The sequence below is a fragment of the Labrus mixtus genome, chromosome 21 (assembly GCF_963584025.1).
Source record: "Labrus mixtus chromosome 21, fLabMix1.1, whole genome shotgun sequence".
NCBI classification, from domain to species: domain Eukaryota; kingdom Metazoa; phylum Chordata; class Actinopteri; order Labriformes; family Labridae; genus Labrus; species Labrus mixtus.
In genome coordinates this window covers 23230123-23253632 of record NC_083632.1, presented here as the reverse complement: position 1 = coordinate 23253632, position 23510 = coordinate 23230123, and the positions used below count along the sequence as shown (strand labels likewise).

Genomic DNA, 23510 nt, shown 5'->3' with positions numbered 1-23510 from the left:
AAACCCACGCTTTGCCTAGTTTACATCATATAAAGAAAGTCTACTGGTCGAGAAGTACTTGAGTTTACACCGAGTTTATCATTGTTTATCATTAAAATGAGTTTATACGTATGACGGGAGCAGACGGTTGGTAAATTACATAGACAATGGCGCCCTGTGGTGGCTACATTTGAGCTCAGATTTTTTTTATTAAAGCTACTTTGCAATGTATAGAAAAAATGCATTGAAATTCAGAACATAAATACAAAATATCATGTGCTACAGTAAGTAAAAAATTTACTCACAAGTTATCAAAAATAGCTGCAAAATGCTTTACACAGGTATCACTTTTGACACTGAGAGGATTCTTACAATTCATACAGTGATTGAATATTGAAAATACATTGTACCAAATGTAAAAAACACAAGAATAATTCAGGACATACTCAACATCCAGAATCAAAACTAGATTTAAATTCTGCTCAAAGGCAAATACAAACCTTTATTCATTGATCTGAAGTGTCAATCCAGGATTAAGGTGAATTGAATCACTTTTATTGTTCAGGTCAACTGCCTTGATAAGTGTAAGATTTTAAATAATCTCAGGAGGTCTTGTTGTAGCTTTCTCTCTGAGAATCTCTTTTACAGTGATCTTTCAGTCTGTGATAATGAAGTGCATCCTATGACAAAACGAATGTGCTCCTTTTACCAATTTAACTTCTGTTGGTAACTCCTACACACACCTCTTGGTGCTGTTTTTCACAGAACCTACCACACAGGCATTCCCATCTGACAAAGTGCAGACATTTGTTTCTTCATGTGTCAGAAAACAAAGCTATTTATACACATGAATAAAGAAATAAAATATATGAAAATATATTATATTGTTTAGAAAAATACAAAGAAAGGGAAGACGTATTTAGGATAAGTTCAAGTCCTCTTCCACTTCGTCTTCCTCCTTCATATTGTGGTTGTTGTCTCCTCGATTCATGGGTACGCCCTGCTCTTTCTGCAGGGCCTGCAGACTGGCTTGGTTTATATAGTACCTGACATTCTGTCCTGGCAGAAGCCTCTGGAGCTCCTCAAGTCTACTGTAGGCCTGGAGAAGAAAAATAAGAAGAGCTGAATGAATGTTTATCCAAGCTTGTTTGTTTTTAGAGTTTCAAACCTTACATCTCGAGATGTAAAGAAAGCTAAAAAGAAAGCTAGAAAAAAAGATGCAAGTCACCAATTGGAAGTTGCCCAGCCGAATGTGGTGGTCCACCAGGAAACCGAATGCATCTCCGATCCTGACAGCAGGGTCCAGCTCTGGCTCCTCCAGCAGAGTTTCACATAAGCGCACTGCCTCACCAGCGTCCTCTGTGTACAACCTGCAGACAACAGACACACACGTTTCAAAACTAAAGATGATGAACGACAAAATCACACATTAACAAAACACTTTAAAAAGAAAACAAAGGGACTTTTAAAAAGACAATGGAGAACAAATAGAAGTCCTTTTCTTACCTGCGTGCGTGGACAAACTTCTTGATGAGGGTGACTTTATGCTGCAGGTCCGCCAGCCTTACTTCATGTTGTCCAGGGTCCTTTATTTTTGAGAGGCACTTGAACGCCTCGGTCAAAGCATCCAGAGCCTTTTCATAGTTCTGGTATTCATCAATCTCCACCTTAACAATGATCAGCAAAAGGTCACTTAATAACTGAACATTTTGAATTCATATATTTCCCTAAAGCACTCTACTAGATAACAACATGTGTTTAAACCTACATGCTTAACAAATCATTTATTAAAATATAAAGACTAATGTATTCTTTTTCATTATCAATTCATCACTAAACCATTACTAATACCTAGCAAAGGGAATATTGATGATGTGCTCTACCTGGGCACATGCTTCATAGAAGCCAGCGAGCAGGTCCGGTGCCCTGCCTTTTGTGTAGAAACCAATGATTGTCCTCAAGATCTCAGGATTTTTCTGCCAGTCCAGAGACTGGAGGTAGTTGGCAGCCATGATGAAAAGCTCCTTCTGGCGACAAACGTTGGCAAAGTACACAATCTTCTCTGTGTCGCCCGACTTGAGAAGTGCTCTCATGGCCTGTTGGAAAGAAATACAATGACACATTTTTATGGTTTAACGCTGAAATATTCAACTTTCAGTCAACCAGGAGTTCAAATCCTTCTCATCCAGATAACAGATCCCACATCTCAGTTTTACCTTGAGCCTGTTTCCTGCCTGTGTGTATTTCTTGGTGGCCAGGTGATAATTTCCCTGACGCATGCAGCAGTCAGCTATCCTCTCCAGCAGCTCCTTTCTGTCCTCATCAGATAGATCTTTAGAATCAATGATCGTCATCCTCTCTGCCAGCTCATCTGTGATGGTCAAGTTCTGGCTCACACACACCTCCAGGGCCTGTTGGTACTTTATTTACAGACAAATAAAGGCACACACTCTCATTAGTATGTACATATGAGCTGATCTTCCACACAGAGGTGATGTCATGTAAGAAGTCACTACCTGTTTGGCTGCTACCAGTAACTCCACAGCCTTGTCATACTGGGAGTGTGTGATGAAGAAGTCAGAGCAGCGTGCGAGGAGGGCCGGGTCCGAGGTCTCATTCAGATCCTCAGCGATCTGTTGAAGTGCAGAGAACTGTTGGGTGGAAAAAGCCAACTCCAGAGCTTTGGAGACATATCCAGCCTGCGTTAGAGAAAGTAGGACAAAAGCTCAGTTTAAAAATGTGATGCAATACTGCCCCCTTGTGGCCTTACATATAATGACTCAACCTGAACACAAGTGGTTCAGAAACAGCAGATACTTGAGAGACCTTGTGGTAGAGGGCGACAGCTCGATCCATATGGGTGCCTTTCTCCTCATAGTAACAGGCGGCCTCCATCATGTCTTCTGGGTTACTAAGCAGAGCCAGATTCATCAGCTGGTCATCCAAACCACTCTCCTGTTAAGGCACAAAACAAACATCAACAACACACACTGAGAAATATATCTTTGACCAGGGTGAGTACAAAGCACTCTTGCTCAGGAGTATTTCACTATAAAGTATAATTTGTTTGTGGGTATTGAAAGAGATTTCATAATAGGAATGAGCAAAAAAGCTCACACGGGAGCATTTTACCTTACAAAGTCGTATGGCGTTGTTGTAGGCCTGTGCTCGTGTGTAGAAGTGGACTGCCTGTTTGATGTCATCATGGCCCTCGTAGTGTCTGGCCAGGTGGTAAGACGCGGCCCTGTCTCCTGTGTCATTGGCTATCTCAGAGGCCTGTTAGAAGAAATACTATTATTATTATTATTTCTGTATGTGCATTACTGCAAAACATACCTGCAGCTCAATTACAAATACTGAAGTTAAATCAAAACAAGAAATAGTTATATTTGAATGAAATAAATTACAAAAAAGTACAACTGGGTTATTCTTCTCGATGAAATGTATACATGTTACAAAACCTTGCTCATGCAAACTAAGTCACCTTCTGAATGTTTCCCATGTAGCAGTGGACTCGAACCAAAGAGAGGTAATCCTCGGCACAATCATAGAAACGCAGAGCTGAATCCATGTCTGACTGACTCTCCAGGTACTGTGCCCACCACTTGTAGATATTCCTGGATGAATAATGGGACAGACGGTTGAACATCAATGTATGTTTGTATGTAAGTGTATTTATGACAGCCCATCTGATACTTCAGTCTGGTATTATTGGCTCACTGATGTGGGACCATCACAGATATATTGGTACCAGAATATGTATTTTTATATAGCCTTGATATAGATACCAATACAATGCTCTCAACACTTGGTGGCCTCACTATAATAAGTTGAGGTAGTATAATAATTTAAATATCAAAGGCACTTCTGCAAAATCACAAAACTGGTGCACATCTTATTTAAGCTCCATAATTCTCTGTATGTCCTTCAGAATGGGTTTCAGTCTCAATGTCAGTTGGTCTATTTTATGTAAAGGGAATGAGAATCATACTTTCATCTTTAAATAAGAACGTTTTGATCATCCCAAGAAACTCTTGGCTTACTTGTCTCTCATTTTGTTGACGTAGATCTCCAGAGATCCTGTGTCATCCTGGAGCATTCTGGGAACTTCAACCCTGTGTGTGTCTGAGTTCTCATAACTGAAAACATAGAAGGTTGACAATCACACTCTGTTTCCATGTGTCTCTTTGCCCACACACAGAAAGTCTTCAACACTGTGACATTGACAAGAAACTATCAGAGATTCTGTCTTACTATGCGAGGGCGAGGGCTTTGTCCCCCGTAGACTCCAGGTACTTGGCGTAATTGTAGTAGGTGGTCCGCAGGTGGATACGATCTTGGTTTTCTGCTGTTTCCAGAGCATGCTTCCACTGGCCAGAGGCCTGGTAGAAATTGTTCAGCAGGTCATGGCGTTGACAGCTCTTGTACAACTTTTCTGCATCTTCCTATTAGCGGACAGAAAAAAAGGATGATGGAAAGATAAAAGTGTGTGGAAAGTCCCGTTGTCTTTGTGTGGCACAATGCTTGAAACTAGAAGAGGATGTGTTATTTTTAGTTACAGGGTGTGGCATTATCTTTGACTTTGGTGAAAGACTTATTTCAAGAGAACAGAAGAATAATCTAGATGTTATTTTACGGTCCAGAGTGGAGGAATGGCCTTTCTATTTTTATCCTCTTGTATTTTCCTTAAAGCATCTTCTATCTTGTTTTTTTCTGCATCTTAATCTTCTCCATATGAAAATGAAAACCAAAAGAGTTGCTGATTAAATTGTGTCATGCGTCACTTCCACTTGAATGCTGAATACCTTACCAGCATGCCGAGCTGAATGGCCAACATCGCCACTTGGGCCTCTGGCTCCGGCTCACCCTCCGCCTCTTTCAGTGCTTTTGCTGCCCTGGCATTTCCCATATTCCCCAGACACACACGTGCCACATCCAGCCGACGGGTTTTCACACACATCCGTGCCATGTTTTCCCAAACTGCTTTACTATGGAGAGAAGAGAAAGGCTTGTTTGAAAGGGGAATGTGTCGCTCATTGCATTGGTATCGCATTATTTAAGAGTAATAATGATTACAGATGTTTTTAAATTATAATTCAGTCATTTTATTTCAGTTTATATTATCACAACAAGAACTTTTTGACCACAGTGACACCTTTAGGTTTCACAGCCCAGACCTGTTGTAAAGCAGAATTTGAATATTGCCTACTACTTTAATAAAATCATCCAGCACAAAAACACTAATTAAAGCACATCCATACAAGAATGTGTGCAGACCTTTAACTCAAAGGGAGAGGCCTGTTTTTCTACCTCTTCAATTTTTCCTTTTGTCTCACTGACGTAAATCAACCCTTCTCCCCCCTTTTCTTCTGCTGCAATTCCAATTTTAAGATTCCACAGCCATCTGGTCTCTATTTGCGTCCCCTCCCTCCTCTGTGCTTTAGCTGATACAGATGTGAGCTGTTTATTAAAGTTCGGCAACAGGAAATACCCCAAATCTTTAGGGGCCCTACTATAAGAAGCGGGGGGGGGGGGGGTCCAGCCAAAATCTAACTCTATATGGTCACAGAAAACCAACCCTGACAATAAAATGAAATGTTTTAAACGCTGGGACCAATAGAGCTTGCTGCTCAGAGGGCGGCAAGATCTAGAGAGCCAGAAAAGGAAAGACAAGAGAAGGACGGGTTTACATTTGGCCCCTTTTCCCATCCTCTTTTCCTCTCAGGAAACACATCCTGTTGCAGACTGACTCCAGCGGCCAATATGTTTGTTGCAGACGAGAGAGAGAGGACTTCAGCAAACGCCCCCTGGGCTCCAGACAAAAGAATACACAACAGTGACGTCCAAGAGGGGGTCTTCTGGACATTCTCTCACACGAACACACACATTTAAAGTGATCCTGAAGGAGGGAGACATCTTTATGAAGCTTGCTACAGTTGCGAACTGATGTCAGGGACTATGACGAAGAGCAACTCCCCCACATTTCAACTCTGACCTAAAGGATTTGCAGATAGTGAGCGAGGGAGAGAGGGTAAGACAGAAAACAGAAGAGGGAGGTGGTTTAAAAGACTCCTAATTCCAGCCGAGCACTCTTTGGAATAGAGAATCTTATTTCTGAGGATCTTGGTATATTTGCAGCTGGACTTCTCCAAATCTTCTGCATGTACAGAAAATTCAGCTGCAAACATAGAAGTCAGAGCAGTGTGATAAGCAGAACACTAGGAAAAGGAGAAGACTAACCCTAACAGGATAGGGTGATCAAGCAAGGAGCAGTCTAAGAGTCAAGCTGCAGCCAGTCAGAGCCAGTGGAATGGAACCAGGTGCCAATTGGATTAATCCCAGCGTACCCGCGGTGCTGTCTGAGGAGGAGGGCTGAGGATCTGTTGCGACTACAACTCCTGAATGAGGATGAATGGAGATGTTCTTTAGCTAAGCCTCAAGACAACACTCTGATTCCACCCCTGTGTGAGCCGGGACAACTTTCCCTCACAGCTGGAGGAGCAAGAGGTGGTGGTGGCGGAGGAGGAGGAGGTGGAGGTGGAAAGGAGCCAGGGTGCCCCAAGCACTGCTGTTGCTGCCGCAGAGGAACGAGGGTCTGAGGAGGAACACGAGGGAGGGGGAGAGGTGGCGGGTGTCAGGCGTCGCATGGCCGTGCAGAGGCTGGTGGCGGCGGCGGTGGCAGTGGCCCTGCTGTCCCTGGTCCTCAACAATGTTGCAGCCTTCACCCCCAGCTGGGTCCTGCAGGCGCTGGAGGACGGACGCAAGAGGAGCGTGGGACTGTGGAGGATGTGCCCCACGGGTGGAGAAAGGGGCCGTGATGATCTCCAGACTGGGAGAAGGGGGCAGGGGACACAGAGGCAGTGTGAGGGCCTGGGATGGGGCTCTGAGTATGCAGGATACCAAGAATCCCGCAGCACTGTCAAACGTAAGTGGTTGAGCTGGTGGCCATTCAAGCAACTAACACAAGTGAATCCCAGACCCAAATAACATTCTAGAAATGTCAAAGTATCTGTGTCATGTACTGTACTGTGTGATGAATCATTTTCTAAGGTGTATTCTATGTTGGCTTATACGGTGCAGGATATCACACTTGTTTTAATTTTGAATACAAAAAAGTAAGGAAATAAAGCATAACATGTAATCAGTTTCTAGTTTGACTGATGTGCTGATTGATTGATTGGTATGTCAAAGATGTTCTAAAACAAAACTAGTACCATACCATCTTGAGTGTTTTTCTGTATCAGTGTACTTAATTTTTCTTTTCCACATAAAAAAACATCACAAGATTTCCACAGTGCATGATTTAAGTTTAAGTAAATATAAAATACTGTGTCTGTGAAAACTCAACCCCCAAGTTATAATATTAACATGACAAGTTCAGCTTGATGTGTACTTCATCCATCTATTTAATCTAACTAGTTTACACACTATAAATCATTCTTACATTATCAATCATAAGGTGTTGTTTATTTTAAAGTCAAAGGCGTCTTCTATTTTTTGGGACAAAGTCAGAGTATAAATCTTATCTCATGTTTTCAAGCAGAGTGAGTGTTGTAGTGCATGTATGAGCTTTGCTACATTAAGCTCCATTGAGGAATTTTCATTCAAGAACAAGCCTGGGAAACGTTCCAGTGACCACCTTCAGTCAGCACAATGGGTGGTACGGCCTACCAATGCTAGAGAAACGCTTACCATTCATGATCAAATCAGTATAAGCTTGTAACAAATGTAGGATAAGCTAGTTCCTCCTTTATTGAGATCTCCAGTTCAGACTAAATGCATTCAGATAGCATTGCAAGAAAAATGACACAGTTCTTGTTCTGCTCCTTACAGTGCAGTTTGACATGATGCGAGCATGTAACCTGATGGCAACGGTGGCCCTGACTGCCGGTCAGCTGATCTTCCTGCTGGGCCTGATTGAGCTGCCCTTCATCACACAGGAATCTCAGTGGTGGGAGGAGGCTATTGCTGCACTCTTCCAGCTAGCCAGTGAGTATCAACGTTTGCTTGTTTGTTTGCAGCAGGAAAAAGTCTCAGAGAAAAATCTTTGACATAAAAAAGGTCTAAATTCTGTTATCCAGAGTACAGAATCACATTTCTACTTGGAAAGACAGATTTCTGATGTTGAAGGAGAAACTTTAAATGCTCTGTTAGAGAGCCAACAATGGTGAATAAAGTCACTGGGAAGGGAATAGATAAGCTGATGTAACAACACTGATGTGTTATCATCTGCAAATACTGTAGGGACTTAGAATAGATGCTATTTTACTACCTGTAAGTCAAAATCAATGGGAAATAGAACAAGTGCATCATGGTTTGCTGAAACAAACAACAGTGTTTAGAGTTGTGTGAAAAAGTATATTACATAAATCAAAGGAACCATCAGATTAGCCAAACTCTTAGACAATAAAGCAGGGGAAGCCAGGAACGAGGGCTATCCTTATGAGTGAGAGTTTTAGTCATAAGAAAAAACAAACCATCCTCTAAAACCAGTACCAATTCATCACAATTAAGAGCTGGCTGCTGTGACTTGTCACGAGTAGCCATCATGAAACATGTGTTGTGTTGCAATGTTGGTCCCAGCCGTTTGGTATCATTGTGGCAGAGCAGCCTGGAGGGGGTCTGCTCCGGGTCTAAATTTAGTCCTAGCCCAGGATCTATGGGCCTGAGCTGCAGCGAGCCAGGGAGCGACTGTCGGGCGCCAGGATATCCCTGCTCAGGACGAGGAAATGTCTGTGACTACCTGTTATGCAAACCCTCGAGCTGAAGAAGGAAAAAAGAGGGGAGGGGGAATGGACAGTTTCAACGGGGACTGTGCGTTTGTGTGTGCAATGGCAGGAGGGACTTTGTGAATGTCAGTGTGCGTGTTGGTTGATTGTGTGTTTTGGTAGAGAAATGTCCACTACAGCAGGGTGGGAATTAACTCGGTCTAGATTAAATGGACTAGATGTGAAGTCTGTGTTTCTAAAATGTGGAAGAGCAGCAGCAAAGAAAGAATCAGGGTGGAGGGCTTTTATCTGAAGACCTCTGTAGGAGATTGAGAAGTATTTTCCAATATAAGACAACACCAGCCAAACCTCAGTGACCTCACCAACCCTGATTTAAAAAGACAATGGTAGAATAAAAAGACGTCACATCCCATGAATCATTATCACCAACATGTGTGGTGGACATTTATAGCTGTGGTCACTGAAGATCTAAAGGACTATGTTCATCATCGACCACATTATCAAAACAGCTCTAAATATCCACCACACATGTTGGTGATGATGATTCATGGGATGGGATATTTGTTTCATGATCTATAAGACTGTGTTCACTGTTGTTTGGTTAAGCAACAATAGTGTCAAAAAACTATAAATAGAACACACCTTTTCCCCTGAATTCTAATTATAGAAAAGCTCTCTGGAAAAATGGGCTACGAAGCTGCTGAGTAATACAGTGACATGTATCCTGGGGATGTTTCTCACCCAAAAGGCAATATGTGGATCATTCAAGTCTTCTTTGCGGTAATGTGTTGGCCAATGTAGTTACTCTATATATCTTACTTTAGAACAATTCCACACAAATATTCCAATCCTTTACTAGCTAATTTCTGGGGTTAATAATAACCATATCAGATGGTCTTGAGCAGATGAAGCTGAGTTTTCATGGAAGTGTGGTCGTTTATAGATGTTAAGTTATTCATTGCTAAGGTCACAAATGATCTAATGTTTCTAATTTGAAGCATAAAAAACAATTTGGGGCTTTTTAAACAAAGTATACTGACAGAATAAACCTGGTAGTCCAATGATAATACAAGATGGAAAGTAATTACAAATCCTTGATAAGACATGAATGTTCATCAATACAAAAAGATGGGAAGATAATTCACTCAAAAAAAGAACAACCTCACAATAATGCTGGAGCAAAATTCAATTGATACCCAAGGTTTAGCATACATTGTCAGGGAAACATTTTTTTTTTTTACCTGTCCATTAAGTTGATGTTGAGACAAATTGTGGATCTTCCTGTAGCTCCTTTTGAAAAATGTAAAGGTAAGACCAAAAGTAACTTTGATTCATACTTTGGGCACCATGAAGTCCTGTTGTTTATCAGTCTGGGCCAAAGACATGGAGCAAAAACCGAGTGGGTTTCTCCTCCAGCAGGACACAATGCTAGCATGGCTAATAACAATGCAAGCTACCAATATTTGAGTCTTTGATTTTACCTGCAAGTAAACCAATCATTTTTGGAATTTTGGATTGTTTTTTGGATAAAGCCAGCAATGGGAAATTAAGCTTTAAATAAATTACTTTAGACCTCTGCAACAAAGTCAGTGAATGAACGTCAGCTCTAAATGAATGGAGATATTTTTACCCATCACCCTCTTTCTCAGGAATGTTTTCATTCCCAGATGTGCCAAAATGCTCAGCTATTGCAATCAGATTGTGGAATAACACTATCTGGTTCCATTCAGTGATATCTCAGCGCTGTTGCCAGAAGCAGGCTGAAAGCACTATAGTGGTCATTTCAAGCTCGGAGGGATCTCTGGAATGTGTTTTCTGAATGGACACAGCCTTAATATGTCAAAGGTTATGACTGCAGGTCAAGTCCATCTGCTTTTAATTTTGAAGGCTTCCAACAGAGTGGCCCAAGTCAGAGGTCTTAATTCTGGCTCAGAAAGGAGTCTTGGTTTCTTAGTAAAAAAGGGAGTGATAAAGGTTTGAGCAGGACATCCAGACATGTTAGTCCCTCAATCAATTCTGTCCTCTATAAAAAATAAACCACCAACAGCAGCTAAATGAATTTCCAAGACCTGGCCTCAAGATAAGAAGTGTTTAGATTTCTTTGCGACAGATCATGTCAAATGTTCAGCAAATATATTAACCTCGAAGCTAAGGGTGTGGAGAGTGGGGAAGGAAGGAAGGATGGAAAGAGGAAGAAGGGGAAGGAAGCTTTGAGAGATAAGTGTTTGCCAAAAAAGAGGTTCACACAGCCCACCCAGGCTGGAACCTGGATAGGAGATTATTCATTTTCTTGGGTCAGGAGCCAGACAGGTTAAACATTAAGAGATCAAGCAAACAGTTTCATTCTTATGAGTACAGGCATGCAATGATACACAAAAACAGTTATTCACATCCTCACTTAAAACAATGACAACAATATTACTGGAGAGGTAGAGAAAGGAATTCATAAGAACTACCTCCTTGGAGCTGCTGCAGATTTCAGGAAATACTCTGATTCATATCCTCAAGCACCAACATCCATATATTAAAGAGTCATTTAGGCCCTAATACCTCTGTGGATGGGAAACTTCTCAGACATTTGTCTGAAACATTTGAAATCTGGATTCTTAAAAGCATTGACTGTCGGCTCTCTCATACAGCCCTCTGATGGAAGCTTTCCACTGCAGATAAAGTCGATAAAACAAACTAAAGATCAAAGAAACAGCATGAAATCGAAAAGGTGGGGCTTTCTACCTTCGCATGCAAACAGGAGTTCCTCATCGCGTGAGTTACACTGCTGTGAATCAAAGAAACCAGGAGATAAAACATCTCAAAGCCTTTTTTTCCAAGACTATATTCATCCTCTGATATTTTTAAGCTATTGAGAACTTTGATCTTAAGATCTCAGAAGTTCTTCCTTGGAGGAAACAGATTTTCAATTTCAAAGGAGCCACACAGAGCTCCTGCTGAACTGTGAAGTACAACGCTTCAGGGATGAATGTCTAAATTGACCATGTAAGATTTAAAAAAAAACACATTATGTTAGATTACCCCTTCTATAAAAGTGTGGTTTTCTGAATATCTATAAAATAGTAAACTAGATTTTTTGAGAGAGTGTTGGAAGAACATTTCTTTTAAGTTGCGAGTTTTAAGATACTCTGAAACTTGCAGCGTGTCTGTAAATGTAAACCTGTGTGTCGATTGGTTGGTCCATGCTGGTCCTCCATTACCGTTAGATGGATCACGATGCATTTTGTACAGACATTTAGGATACCCAGAGGAGGAATCTTACAGATTCGGGTAATCCATCAACTTTTCACAGGTTCACAATGTTTTGTTCTGAGTGATATATCTCAATAACTGTTGGTTGATTTTTATGACATTTTCCATTTCATCGTCAAGATCAATTGTAACAACTTCGGCCATTTCTCAACTTTATGTTTAGTGCTGGAATCCAAACAAAATGTTCTTTGGTTTTGGATTTGATCAGCTTAAGCAATGGATGTTGTGTTAGTTCTAAAAACGTATCTGAGATGCAAAGAAAACAATGATCTGTGTCTTAGTATTAGCATTGACATTGTGAGAGTTTCAATGTTAGGAAGGGAAGTAGAGCATTCCGACATGTTTATCAGATTAACTTATTTTGTCTCTCTGTTCTTTCGTTCAGGTTTTGTGCTTGTGATTGGACTTGTGACCTTCTACAGGATCGGGCCCTACACACATCTGTCCTACTCCTGCTACCTGGATATCGCTGCTTGCCTGCTGGCCACATTGGCTGCAGCCATGCTCATATGGAACATTTTACATCGTCGCGATGACTGCCTCGCACCTCGGGTTATAATCATCAGCCGCTCACTGGCATCGCCTTTTCACCCTCGATTAGACAATGACTATGTGGAGTCGCCATGTTGAGTCACGCCACTTAAGCAGCCAAGCAAATAGTGTTGGACATCATGAGACTCAGAAGAGAAGAGGACATACCTGTTGCTCTACAGCTGGGCCAACATGAACCTGCTAATGTAAAATGTATGACATAAATGAGATTACAGAATTAATTTGCTGCTTAGTGCACAGTTTAACTCAATGTTTGTATGAAGCAGCCCCTAAAATACACACATTTTCAAATGTGCGCGATGTTTCATTTACCTATGATGAGGTAGCTCAATACTGAATCTGGACTGTCTGGTCTATGGAACACCCTACGAATGAAAAGATCAAGCTGGAACTTGACTTATTCTGTTAGATGGGCACTTAATGAATGCTTCCTGTCAGATTATAAATTGGAAATTATAAATGTTTTTAAAAGTTATAACAGATTACCTCACACTTTTTATATATATTACTATTAAAGATATATGTTATAAGTAAGAAGGTAAACTAACAAGGTAAACGTCAATGAGTCAAACTTTTAAATATGGCACTCAGATCAGGGAACATTTCAAACAGACAGTAAGAGGTAATGTTTTGATCAAATTATGCTGTGGCAATAAATACTATGGAATTAAAATGGCCTTTCAATTCATATCTGAATTAAATGTTTATTCTACTTCCTTTGAATTTCATGGTAAGAAATGTTTTGACACTGTACTGCACATGGAGATGGCATTCACATTTCAATATTTACGTTCACTGTTTATGATGCTTTCAATAGTAAACCCTGCTTGCTTCTTGTGGTACAGAATGTACACTTAAATTAATATTTTTTTATAAGAAAAGTGTCATTATTAGTTGAATTATAAATGTGACCATATCATATTCAGTAAAGACCTCCAGGCTATCTGTGGGTCTCCTACATGGCCAAACATAGGGGCATTTTGAAATAGTAATAATAATATATTGATTAATTCAATACATTTTTATTCAGCAAATATACAAACAAAGATGGTTGTTTTTGTTGATGCTGTTTTTGCCAAACAACAAATGGACAACATAGAACTCCATTAAAAACGATTGAAAATGTTTCTCATTAAAGGACTTCTTCTGTGATATCAAAAACTAAATGTACACTAATGAGTTAAAGGTGGATTAAAGGGATACTCCATGCTTCACCCTCAATTCTGCTCAGAGGAGTCATTTGCGGTTTTATTTAGAGACATGCAGCCAAGAGTATTTAAAAATCCAGCAATAAGTGTTTTTCCACTAATAATGTTTGTTTTCTTTTGTTTTTTTGTTATCTCTGGTATCTTAGTAATATTTGGTATCAGCTTCTACTTGAGACTAGGTATTGGAATCATTATCAGAGAGAAGAAAATGCTTTTGGAACAACTCTAAGTATGGGTTTTGGACACAGGGCTAAACCTTTTGTGTTTCATTTTAATGGTTGTATGCTAAAGCTTTGAATTCAGGTTACTTTTCTATATGAGATCTGTTACATCTCCTCAATCCAACTCCAAAAAACTCTTATCCAGACCCCTTTATCAGCCAGTTTCATAATGTCATACTTTTCATTGACAAATGGCTTACACTTGGATGGGGGTGCATGGGAGTGTCACGCCACAGCCAACAAAGATGAATAAATATCCATCAGTCTCTCCTTCACCCCTGAACATTTCCTCGGGTGTTGCTGAAGGAGAGGGGGAGTTTGGCAGATTCAGAGGCAGACAGACAGCACAAGAAGGCTTGCATTCATGCGCGCAGATAACCCAGCAGCATGTCACCTACAGTCAAGGACAACATGAATGAGAGGAAGTAGCACAGTCTGGACTGAATAAAGACATTCCAACCTGTATCTGACAGGCGGCTTTTAGTGTCAGAAGGACGGTCACACAGAGGAGGTCTGTTTAAGTAGAGGGAATTTAAACTCTGATTTATTTCTACCTGATTTAGAGCATTCAGGTACATTTTCATGCGCAAAAAATATGTGTCACTTCCTGAGTAGAAATAATACAACCTAAAATACATGAACCCAAGAAATAAGTCCAGGAAAGGTACAGGTTACTGCTGCAGGAAATACATAATCCTGTGGGTGGAGATATGCAGGAATCGAACACAATACAGATCTCTTTAACAAAACAAAATCTGTAGTAAAAATAGCCATCAATGAGGAGCTTAGTAAAGCTGTCATCATGCCTATTAAACTCATTGGAACATCCGGCTGGTGGGATATGCTGTTTTCACATTTGTGTTTTTTTGTGATTTTTTTCAAATAAGCATGTTTGTACGTGCAAAAGCAACACTATAGCAGACTTCTGACGGAGTGCCCTGAACCACGTTTTCAGCTGAAGATAAAATCAGGTCAGATTAGATCTTTGCTGAAATCACGTATATTTCCCCAAGACACACACACCCTCACATACAGGAACGAACACTCACATCCTTTAAGTGACCTGATTCAGTGTTTGCAAGAATGGAAAAAGGCACTCTGTTTGGTACAAAGTGGAATTGGGACCCAATTTGTGTGTGTGTCTGTGCGTGTGTGTTTGTGCGTGTGTCACACTATGTTTAGAAAAGTACATCCCCTTCGAACACACCCGCACACTAACAGAAACAGTCACATTGAGGAGTTCCTTCCCTGAGCAGAGGCCCAGAAGAAGTCCTTAATCATGTCCTGTGTTTAAGATTCGATTTCTTTTACTTATAAAGACTGAAATCGGTTAATTATCCATGCTGAATAAAACATTATGGAGTGATTCACTTGTAAACAAATTGCTGAGCTAAGTCTTATTTTTTTGGAAGTGTCACAAAGGTTCAACAAAAATGTAGAAGTTTAAAGCCTGGCTCACACTGCAGGATAATCGGGCCGATTTGAGCTCCGATTCTTCCTTCCCGACAATCTCAGGGTCTCTCCCGACTCAAGGCTGCTCGGACCCGATTATCTGTTCAGATTATCTTGTAGTGTGAGCGGTACAAAGATCCAATCTTAACGTCCCCAATCTGCCCAGTAATCGTCGGAAACGCCCCAATTTATTTCAAACATGTTTGATATTTAGAATTTAAAAACATAACAATTACATCATGAAAGGGTCCGGCAGAATGTGTGACTTATGTGTGACTACAATATAATTACAAGAGACAAGGGAGGACTGTAGTGATGGCGACCAGCGGCAGGATGCAACCCGGCATTTTTTTTTTTTTACTTTTCTGTACAGATCATCAGTGCAGCACTTTTCTGAAACTTGTATCCATATATCTACGATTGTATCAACTTTCCTCTATCCTACAACAACTTCCACTTCCTTCTCTTTCACCAGCCACCGTCCGTTGGAGTTTTCAAATGAAACTTTATTAACAATTGTCAACGCTCCGTCCCGATTTCACTTGTACAGTGTGAGCTCTCTGGCCGTGTCCGACAATCGGGTCGTTCAGTGTGAGCACATCAATCTTAAGGTCTGGTCGGGCGTCGTAAACGATTCAGTCGTACAGTGTGAGCTCACATGCCACCCCGACTTTTATACAATCGGGGATAAATCGCACAGTGTGAGCTAGGCTTAACAGGAACAGATCTTATCAACACTTATTCTAGATTCTGTTTTTCATTCCACCCCGAGATTTATAACTGCCAGGTAGTTTTTTTTTACTCATGATTGCATGCTGTAAGATAAGGTTGGTTGGACATGTCTAACAGTGACAAAAGTGGCAGGCGTTGCTTCTTCAACTTTATACTGCCCTTGTTGGTGACTTACCATCATTTATCTATTCAACCAGTTCCATTGACAATATCTGACTAATTCAATAACTGGCTAATTCCGCATGCAAACTTAAAACAAGTCAAAACCTCTTTTGTGCCGCGTACACTGAATATTCTACAACAACCATTAAAACTCAGAGAGAAAATGTACGTAACCTGCATTTCTTTTCCTGGACATCTCATATAAATGCTTTGTCTTTCTTGCTTAGGAATAACACAATACTTGAAGAAAAGTATCAAAATAAACAATGTTTGTTGCCTCAGTTACCTGTCAAACATTTCAAAGTTAAGGTAACAGAACTATTGTGGTAGTTTTCCTCCATGTTGGCCTCAACAGTCAGAGGTGCTGAATGAGATGAGGGCTGAAATGTAGCAACAATGCATTTTTCTCAGTGTAAGTCAAGGGCAGCTCGCCCACTGCAAACCATTGTAGAGAATCCTGAGAGAAGTCAAGGCTGAAGCAACAATGCTAGTCCTTTGAACTAAAGCCCATGTGGCAAAGACTGCTGGGAGAAGATGAAGAAAAAGGGGGCTGTGCAGACAGCAAGAATGCCATCCTGCACGTTCTCTCTTTGAGAACACACTGAACCCAAACACCGGCTTGATTTGATACTGCTATCCATGTTGTATGCTGCCATCTATGCTGCTTTTGGTTACACAATCAAGATATATGGTGAGAATCAGCCAATCACACCATATATATAAAACATACTTATCTCTGAATATTTTTTGTATTTATTGAATATAGTCATTTGAACATCTTACAGTTTTGCTATTCAGAATGCAAAGTTGTATTTTATTTTATTATTGTATTGTTTTACATTACTGCGCTCTTTTAACCAGAACCAGAGTTCCTCAATTTGTTTATTTTTTATGTACCAACATCTTCTGGAATAAATACATCTTGAATGTAATGACAGGAAAAATGTAAGGGCTTACCTCTTGATGAGCTTGATTGATTTGAAGGCTTCGTCCATATCGCCGATTGTCAGGTAGAAGCTGAAGTTAAGCATGGCATCACGGGTGGCCTTCTCACAGTTCTCCAGGCCCACAAAGTCTCTGAGAGCACGCCTGGACACCATGTGGGAAGAGTGGGCCGCTGTCCCTCTTGATGGCTGTGTCGGGTGTGGAGGTGCTGATGTTGTGGCTGACACCTCTGTTAAACTTTGATCTCTCTCGCCAGGCTGTGGAGGAGAATGATCAATTTAAGTAAAGTAAATCGAACAAGCAAAATTCTTGGGAAAACGTGGGAGAGCAGGTAAGAGGTAGAGCAAACCAAGCAACAAGAATAGCAAGACTTAAACACGGTGGATGGGAATGGACACAGCCATTTACACACAAAATATTCCAGGGATGCACTTGTGCTGCTCGTTCACTAAATGTGTATTATTTATGTCAGCACAAGGCATGCACAACCACAGCTGTTGGAATTTGGGAGTACAGAACACTGAAGCTTCCAGACTGTAGGGTGCAGCCACTTACTTCTGGTCGAAAGTCACCCCCCCTCCGAAATAAAAGCTGGGGTGTGTGAGACCCAACACAGAGTCAAACATAAGAATTGTGATGGGTGGAAACAAAAACACAAAGATTATGTTTAAGAAAACTCAAGGCAGCCTTCAACTGTACAGGAAGAAACCTCAAATGCTGTATGAGAAACCCCCCACTGAAGAGACAACACAAAAGTAGAACAGAGTGTTCCCCATCCTCACCTTGCAGCTGAAATAATAGTAGGGGACGTCCAGAGCAAGGAGGGCCTGCAGGCCTGGTGGTTTGAGGTAGTAGTCCTGAAGGAGGAGCCCATGCTCCTGTGTACAGAAGAGGGTCACTACCGACACGTCCATCTAAGCAGAAGAAAGGAAACACTTTAAACAACTTTTTTCCCCCTTTCAGCAAGATAGTTTTGGCACTGGAAGTCACAGGTGAGTCCAAACAATAAGCAAATAGCTGCTGCACAGAACTATCTCAATGTTAAGAAGCAGTCTTTACCATGGACAAGAAACTAGTTGATGAGGATTCAGAGCTGATCGGCACAGTCTCACACACAAAAAGACGAGGTTCACTCTCATCCCAGAAGTGAGACACAGGGCAGCGACCGCTGAGCTCTGTCATCTGAAACTGCTGCCTGAAAAACACAGCAGGCATTCTTCACAGTAAGAAAAGTAGAGGAGAGAGTTATATTCGGGCAGTTTAAAAAAAGATGATATTTGTTACCTTTCACTTTCTTCTGGTTGTGAGATACCACTGGGTGGTCTGCCGATGAAGAAATCAAAATGTGTCACAGTGTCCATCTCAACGTCATAGAAGTACACTTTGTGATCAGGCCGTCCATTCACCTGAGAGGAAGAGTTACAAGAAGATTACTCCAGACGAGAGGAAAGTAGTGCATTTTATAGTACTGAAAAAACGTGTTCAATGCTTTAGTTTTCTATCATATAATATAGTAGCATGTTTTAAGAGAAAAGAGTGAAATGTTTATTCACCTGAGAGATTAGGATGCTGATTTGGCTGCCGTTCGCGTTACATTTGACCGACCTCAGAGCACCCAGATTGGAAATCTGCTCAGCTAAGTTCTTAGCATTGCAGTGTGCCTTGGCATCTCTACAAACACATGCAGTGGAAGGGGAATTATTGGCCAAAAAGTTACTTTGAACAGCCAGTAACAAATATCTCCAATACATGAAAGTAAACTAGCATTGCTTTGCACTACTGTTTTACATAGAGCGAGTGACAACCAACATCCACTTGACCCTTATACCTTCGGGAGAGGTCAAAGACTCTGATGTGGGCAGTGTCTGTGCCTACCACCAGGTAAGACTGACACACACTGAGCATCACAGGATTACCCTCTGCCTTGGAGAAGGTCAGCAGTTGCTTTACGGTACCCTAAATTAAAGAAAGGTTAAAAAAACATGTTTTAACAACACTCATTTGTGCCAAGGTTTTCCTGTCTCTGTGTTTAATCTTTGATAGTAGCTTCCCGGGTGGGATGACAGACCTGTGGTGTGCGAATCTGGACTCTGTTGGGTTCCACAGTGTAGAGGTTCTCACCATGTGCAGCTACTACAGGGGAATCACAAGGGAAGGATCCTGATAAATCAACAAGAGGGAAGATAGAGAAGGACAGATGGGTTAGAAAAGCACAAGTTTATAAAATGATCGAGGAGAATGAAATCATTGCAGTTTTTAAAATATCACATCTGTACAAGGTAGTCAGGTCTGATCAGTGGGCTCTTATTGATGCACCTGTATTATGAAGAGATGTCCCTGAAAGCTCGTACACAGTCACCTGCTTGCCACTCCAGACGGTCACTGAATCCTGTTCATATGACAACACACATCCAAAAACCATGATTTTAACTTCAGCTGTTACTCGGTCATCATACCTTACCCCTTCTTAGCTTGATACTAACCTTGGTAACACACACTCCCTTGATGTGTCTGTCAGACTGTAGAGCCAGATGCACTCCTGCAGGGAACTGGATGATGCTGAGCTGGGTCGGAGTGAGCTGCACTGCTGCCACCTGTTGGCTGAAGTGGGCCGACATCACATGCTCACACAGGATCAGCACTGTGTTTGAGTTGTTGGCTGCCAGCAAATTCTGGCTCGAGCCCCACTGAAATTTAAGAATGTTGTTTTAGGTCCTTCATCATTTCACATAACTAGTTTGTACCGTTCTAATAAACTATACCTGTAGATGTGTGACATTTCCCTCTACTTCTGTGGGTGTCTGTAGCTTCCACTGGGCCTTGGTATCAGCTCTGCTGCTGTCTGGCTGCACCACCATCCTCCATATTGCTATACGCCCATTGGTGGTACCAGCAGCCAAGATTTCTGTAGAGTTTTTAACATTGAAGAAAAGTAATAAGACTTAAAATGTTGGCGATCAAGACTATTTATAATGTGTTATTAGTCTACTTAAGGCTTTAGATTACACAAATGTAGTGTGAAAACCAGACACTATATTTTATATTGTTCAAAGTACAGGAAAAATATTTGTAGCAACCTTTTCCTGCACAGTATGAAACACAGTTGATCATCTCTCCTCTCTCAAATCCAAGAGTCTCGTCAAGAGCCAGAACATAGTTGTCATCTCGTTCCAGGTCCCACAACCTAAAGATTTAAGTGACAAATACTCCTGTTTATAATGGGGCTGTACAAAATGTGTGTGAACAATTTGTTTGTACACTGACCTGATAACAAGTTCTCCTGTAGCTGTGACGAGGAGGCCATTCTCTGTCCAGACAATGTCTACGTTCTGACCAGTCCGGCTACTCAACTTAACCTGTCATACAAAAAGTATTTTCATAATTCAAACTAAGTTTTAGTTCAAATTAACCTTAAAATCTGACCGAAAAAAATTTGTTTAAAACATTAAAAAAATTAATTGTATCTTGGATGATTGCAGTCTACCTTCATTAATTCCTGGGCTCCCCCCTCAGGTCCAAGAGTGTACTGTGACAACATCATGGTCTCTGTGATCACAGCGAGCGCCTCTCTTTTCTCAAGGTAGAAAAGCTTCTTAATTGAACCCTCCAAACTGAGAAGTGTATTTGTCTTACAATGTTCATCCACACAGTGGACTTTACCTGTAATATATTCAAGTTACATAGTGTTTCAGATTTTAAAAGTGAGATCTATAGCCACAAAATGGTCTTATTTTGCAGATATCTTATAGGATTGTTTATGAGAATATATAATGATACATTTATTATGATTGTCAGAGCTCCCCTTTCTTGAAAAAGGGTTGGTTACAACTCCTTTCAGACATGTTTCTAAGGTGTTATTTTAATAAATTAAATTGGTACTATACCGCCAAAGTGGGCTTACTGATTTTTCTAGTAGTTCTACTACCTCCAAAAACAAAAAAAATGTGCTCTTACCATCTGCAGTGCTGACATAGAATGCAAGTCCCTCCTGTGGGCCCATCTTGAGAGGTGCTCCCTTCCAGCTGAACATGTCCAGAGCACTCTCATCTCCACTCACAGATGCCCGGGCTAGCTTTGCCACATCGCTGTAGCATAAGTCAGATCATATGATTAGCAAACACTCTTTAGATCAAAACAGCTTGATGATATCCATGTTTTTCCAATAGTATCTCACCGAAGACACTTTAAAAGATGAAGCATTTCTTCTTGTTAACTTACTCTCCAGGTGAAGCTGGTCTGAAGATGCAACAAGTTAGAGGTTTGTTGTATTCATGCTTTACAAGATGGTTTCCCTGAAGTCTCCCTCGAGCATCCACTTTCCACACTGCTAGACCTCCAGTCTGTCATTAAATAATTACATTTAATTGATGTGGTTTAATGTGATGAATCTGATGTTTAAATTGTTTCAGAATGGGACTGTTCACACATTTAATCCATTTTATGTCTTGATTACCCTATTAAGATATGTGCCAAATGTTCTATGTTGACAACAAGCCTGGGTCCTAGTATTAGATGCTATGCTATGAATGTATCAGGGTCATGTACATATGTGCAAGGAAATACAGTCCATGCAACGCACTCACATGATCACCAGTTACCAAGCGGCTGCCAGAGCTACTCCACTCCAGCAGAGTGATGAAGTCTGTGTGTGTGCAGGGAAGGACTGTTTGATCTCCAGAGGGGTGCGTCAGCAGCACCACCTCTCCGTTCTCCCAGCCGAGTGCCAACACTGGTTTTGTGGGATGCCAGCGCAGCACTGTGGGCAGGTAAGGACGCTCTAAATGGCAGCTCTCCACATACTCTCCCTGAAAATGGACAGAAATGAAATACCCAAAGTTCCTCAAGTATGCTGTGATTGATAATATGTTCACACAGTGGATATTACTAATATAAAAGTGTTTTTCTTTATGTGTCAGTGTTTACCTGCTGCAGGTAGAGGTCTATGTGGCCTCCAGTGGTGGGGCTGCTTGAAGCCACAGCCAGTACAGGAAGAGCAGTGTGCCAGGTCAATTGAGAGGGCACTCCACTGCTTTCAGGGGCATCAATACGGTGGTCAAAATACACCGCCATGTCCCCACTGCTCCCCTCTACAAAAAGAAAAAGAAGAGTAACATGACATGGAAGTAAACGTTAGGTTGAACCTAATTTATTATACATGATTATTATACATTTATTAAATTGTAAATTACATTTTAGAGCCCCCTATACAGATAATTGACTGTATGGCTATTTCGCGTTGTAAAACTTGGAAATCACTTATCAACTCCTGAACGTGCCCTCAAATAGCATTCAGCGTTTATCTTTCTATTATTTCACTTTCCATACACACTAGTCAGCTACGCTACTGCCCTGCCTGCCATAGATACATAATGAAGACTAAAATAAGTTAATGGTTAGTTATTCTACGTAGAACTATGCACGACAATAAAAGTTGTAGCGTTATGTAACAATTATTAAGTTAGCTTTAGCCGCTAACATTGGCTAAGCTACCTTAGTTTTGCTAGCCATAGTTAGCAGACATTGCTGACCCTCGCTACCGTCAAATGAAGTTAACATTTTTGTTAAATAGTCAGAGGACCAACCTCACTGTATTTTCCGTTAGGGAAATGCTTTCTTAGTTGTTCAATCTCGAAGTTAATAGAAATAACAGCCGTAACGTTCAGTGTTGTAGTGTAGCCTCCAGTGTGACTGAAAAGCGTCTCTCACAGTTGCCCCTGACAACATCGAGGCTGGACAGGGGGAGGAGTTACGGAAAAATACGAGCACAACCCGAGTTGTTATCGAAGCTGCTGTTACATTGGAAGCAACATTTATTACAGTCAATGTTTTTCTTTTTTAAAGGGATTTCAAAAGAAAACACCAATAGGTCGTTGTAACGTTTACCAAACGTTGGTATTCAGCAGAAATTCAGAAGCTAGCAGTACACTTAATAAATCTATATAGTTTCACACCAACATCACAATCTCTGATTTGTTTATTTTGGATACATGTGCAGTTTTATCAAAGGATAAATGTGTGTAATAGATGTGTTTGATTCAATTCCATTAATCTACACAGAATGGCTCCACGTTTTGTAGCTGAGTAGAGACCTGAAATCATTAGGTGGATAAGGTCTGGAACAATAGCACAAAAGTGTCATTAAAAAAGTCTGTTTCATCGATAATCTAATGTAACCAAATAAAGTCCCTTCCAAATGAAAACTATAAACAATTGTATTTCAAAATGCTTCATTGTGAACAAAAATATGAACAAAAATGTTGAAGAGGAAG

General features: G+C 40.8%; 2 protein-coding genes across 2 annotated transcripts; one reads left to right on the top strand and one right to left on the bottom strand.

Moving 5' to 3' along the window:
• Window positions 1-164: 164 nt before the first annotated feature.
• ift140 (intraflagellar transport 140 homolog (Chlamydomonas)) lies at window positions 165-23477 on the bottom strand. Its single transcript, XM_061028270.1, has 30 exons — window positions 22824-23477; window positions 22165-22328; window positions 21825-22046; window positions 21460-21581; window positions 21196-21326; window positions 20726-20901; window positions 20506-20597; window positions 20319-20425; window positions 20004-20146; window positions 19725-19928; window positions 19558-19630; window positions 19310-19401; window positions 19070-19197; window positions 18795-18912; window positions 18526-18647; window positions 18301-18436; window positions 18024-18155; window positions 17254-17498; window positions 4790-4967; window positions 4234-4424; window positions 4023-4118; window positions 3464-3596; window positions 3112-3255; window positions 2806-2934; window positions 2496-2678; window positions 2196-2399; window positions 1863-2075; window positions 1486-1646; window positions 1208-1349; window positions 165-1078 (listed from the first exon to the last, which is right to left on the bottom strand). Exons 2-30 carry the CDS (start codon window positions 22309-22311, stop codon window positions 899-901), a joined length of 4344 nt encoding a protein of 1447 aa, XP_060884253.1. The 5' UTR covers window positions 22312-22328; window positions 22824-23477; the 3' UTR covers window positions 165-898.
• On the top strand, window positions 5700-13233 carry tmem204 (transmembrane protein 204). Its single transcript, XM_061028295.1, has 3 exons — window positions 5700-6904; window positions 7813-7968; window positions 12355-13233. The coding sequence occupies exons 1-3, from the start codon at window positions 6625-6627 to the stop codon at window positions 12597-12599; spliced, it is 681 nt and encodes a 226-aa protein (XP_060884278.1). The 5' UTR covers window positions 5700-6624; the 3' UTR covers window positions 12600-13233.
• Window positions 23478-23510: the final 33 nt, after the last annotated feature.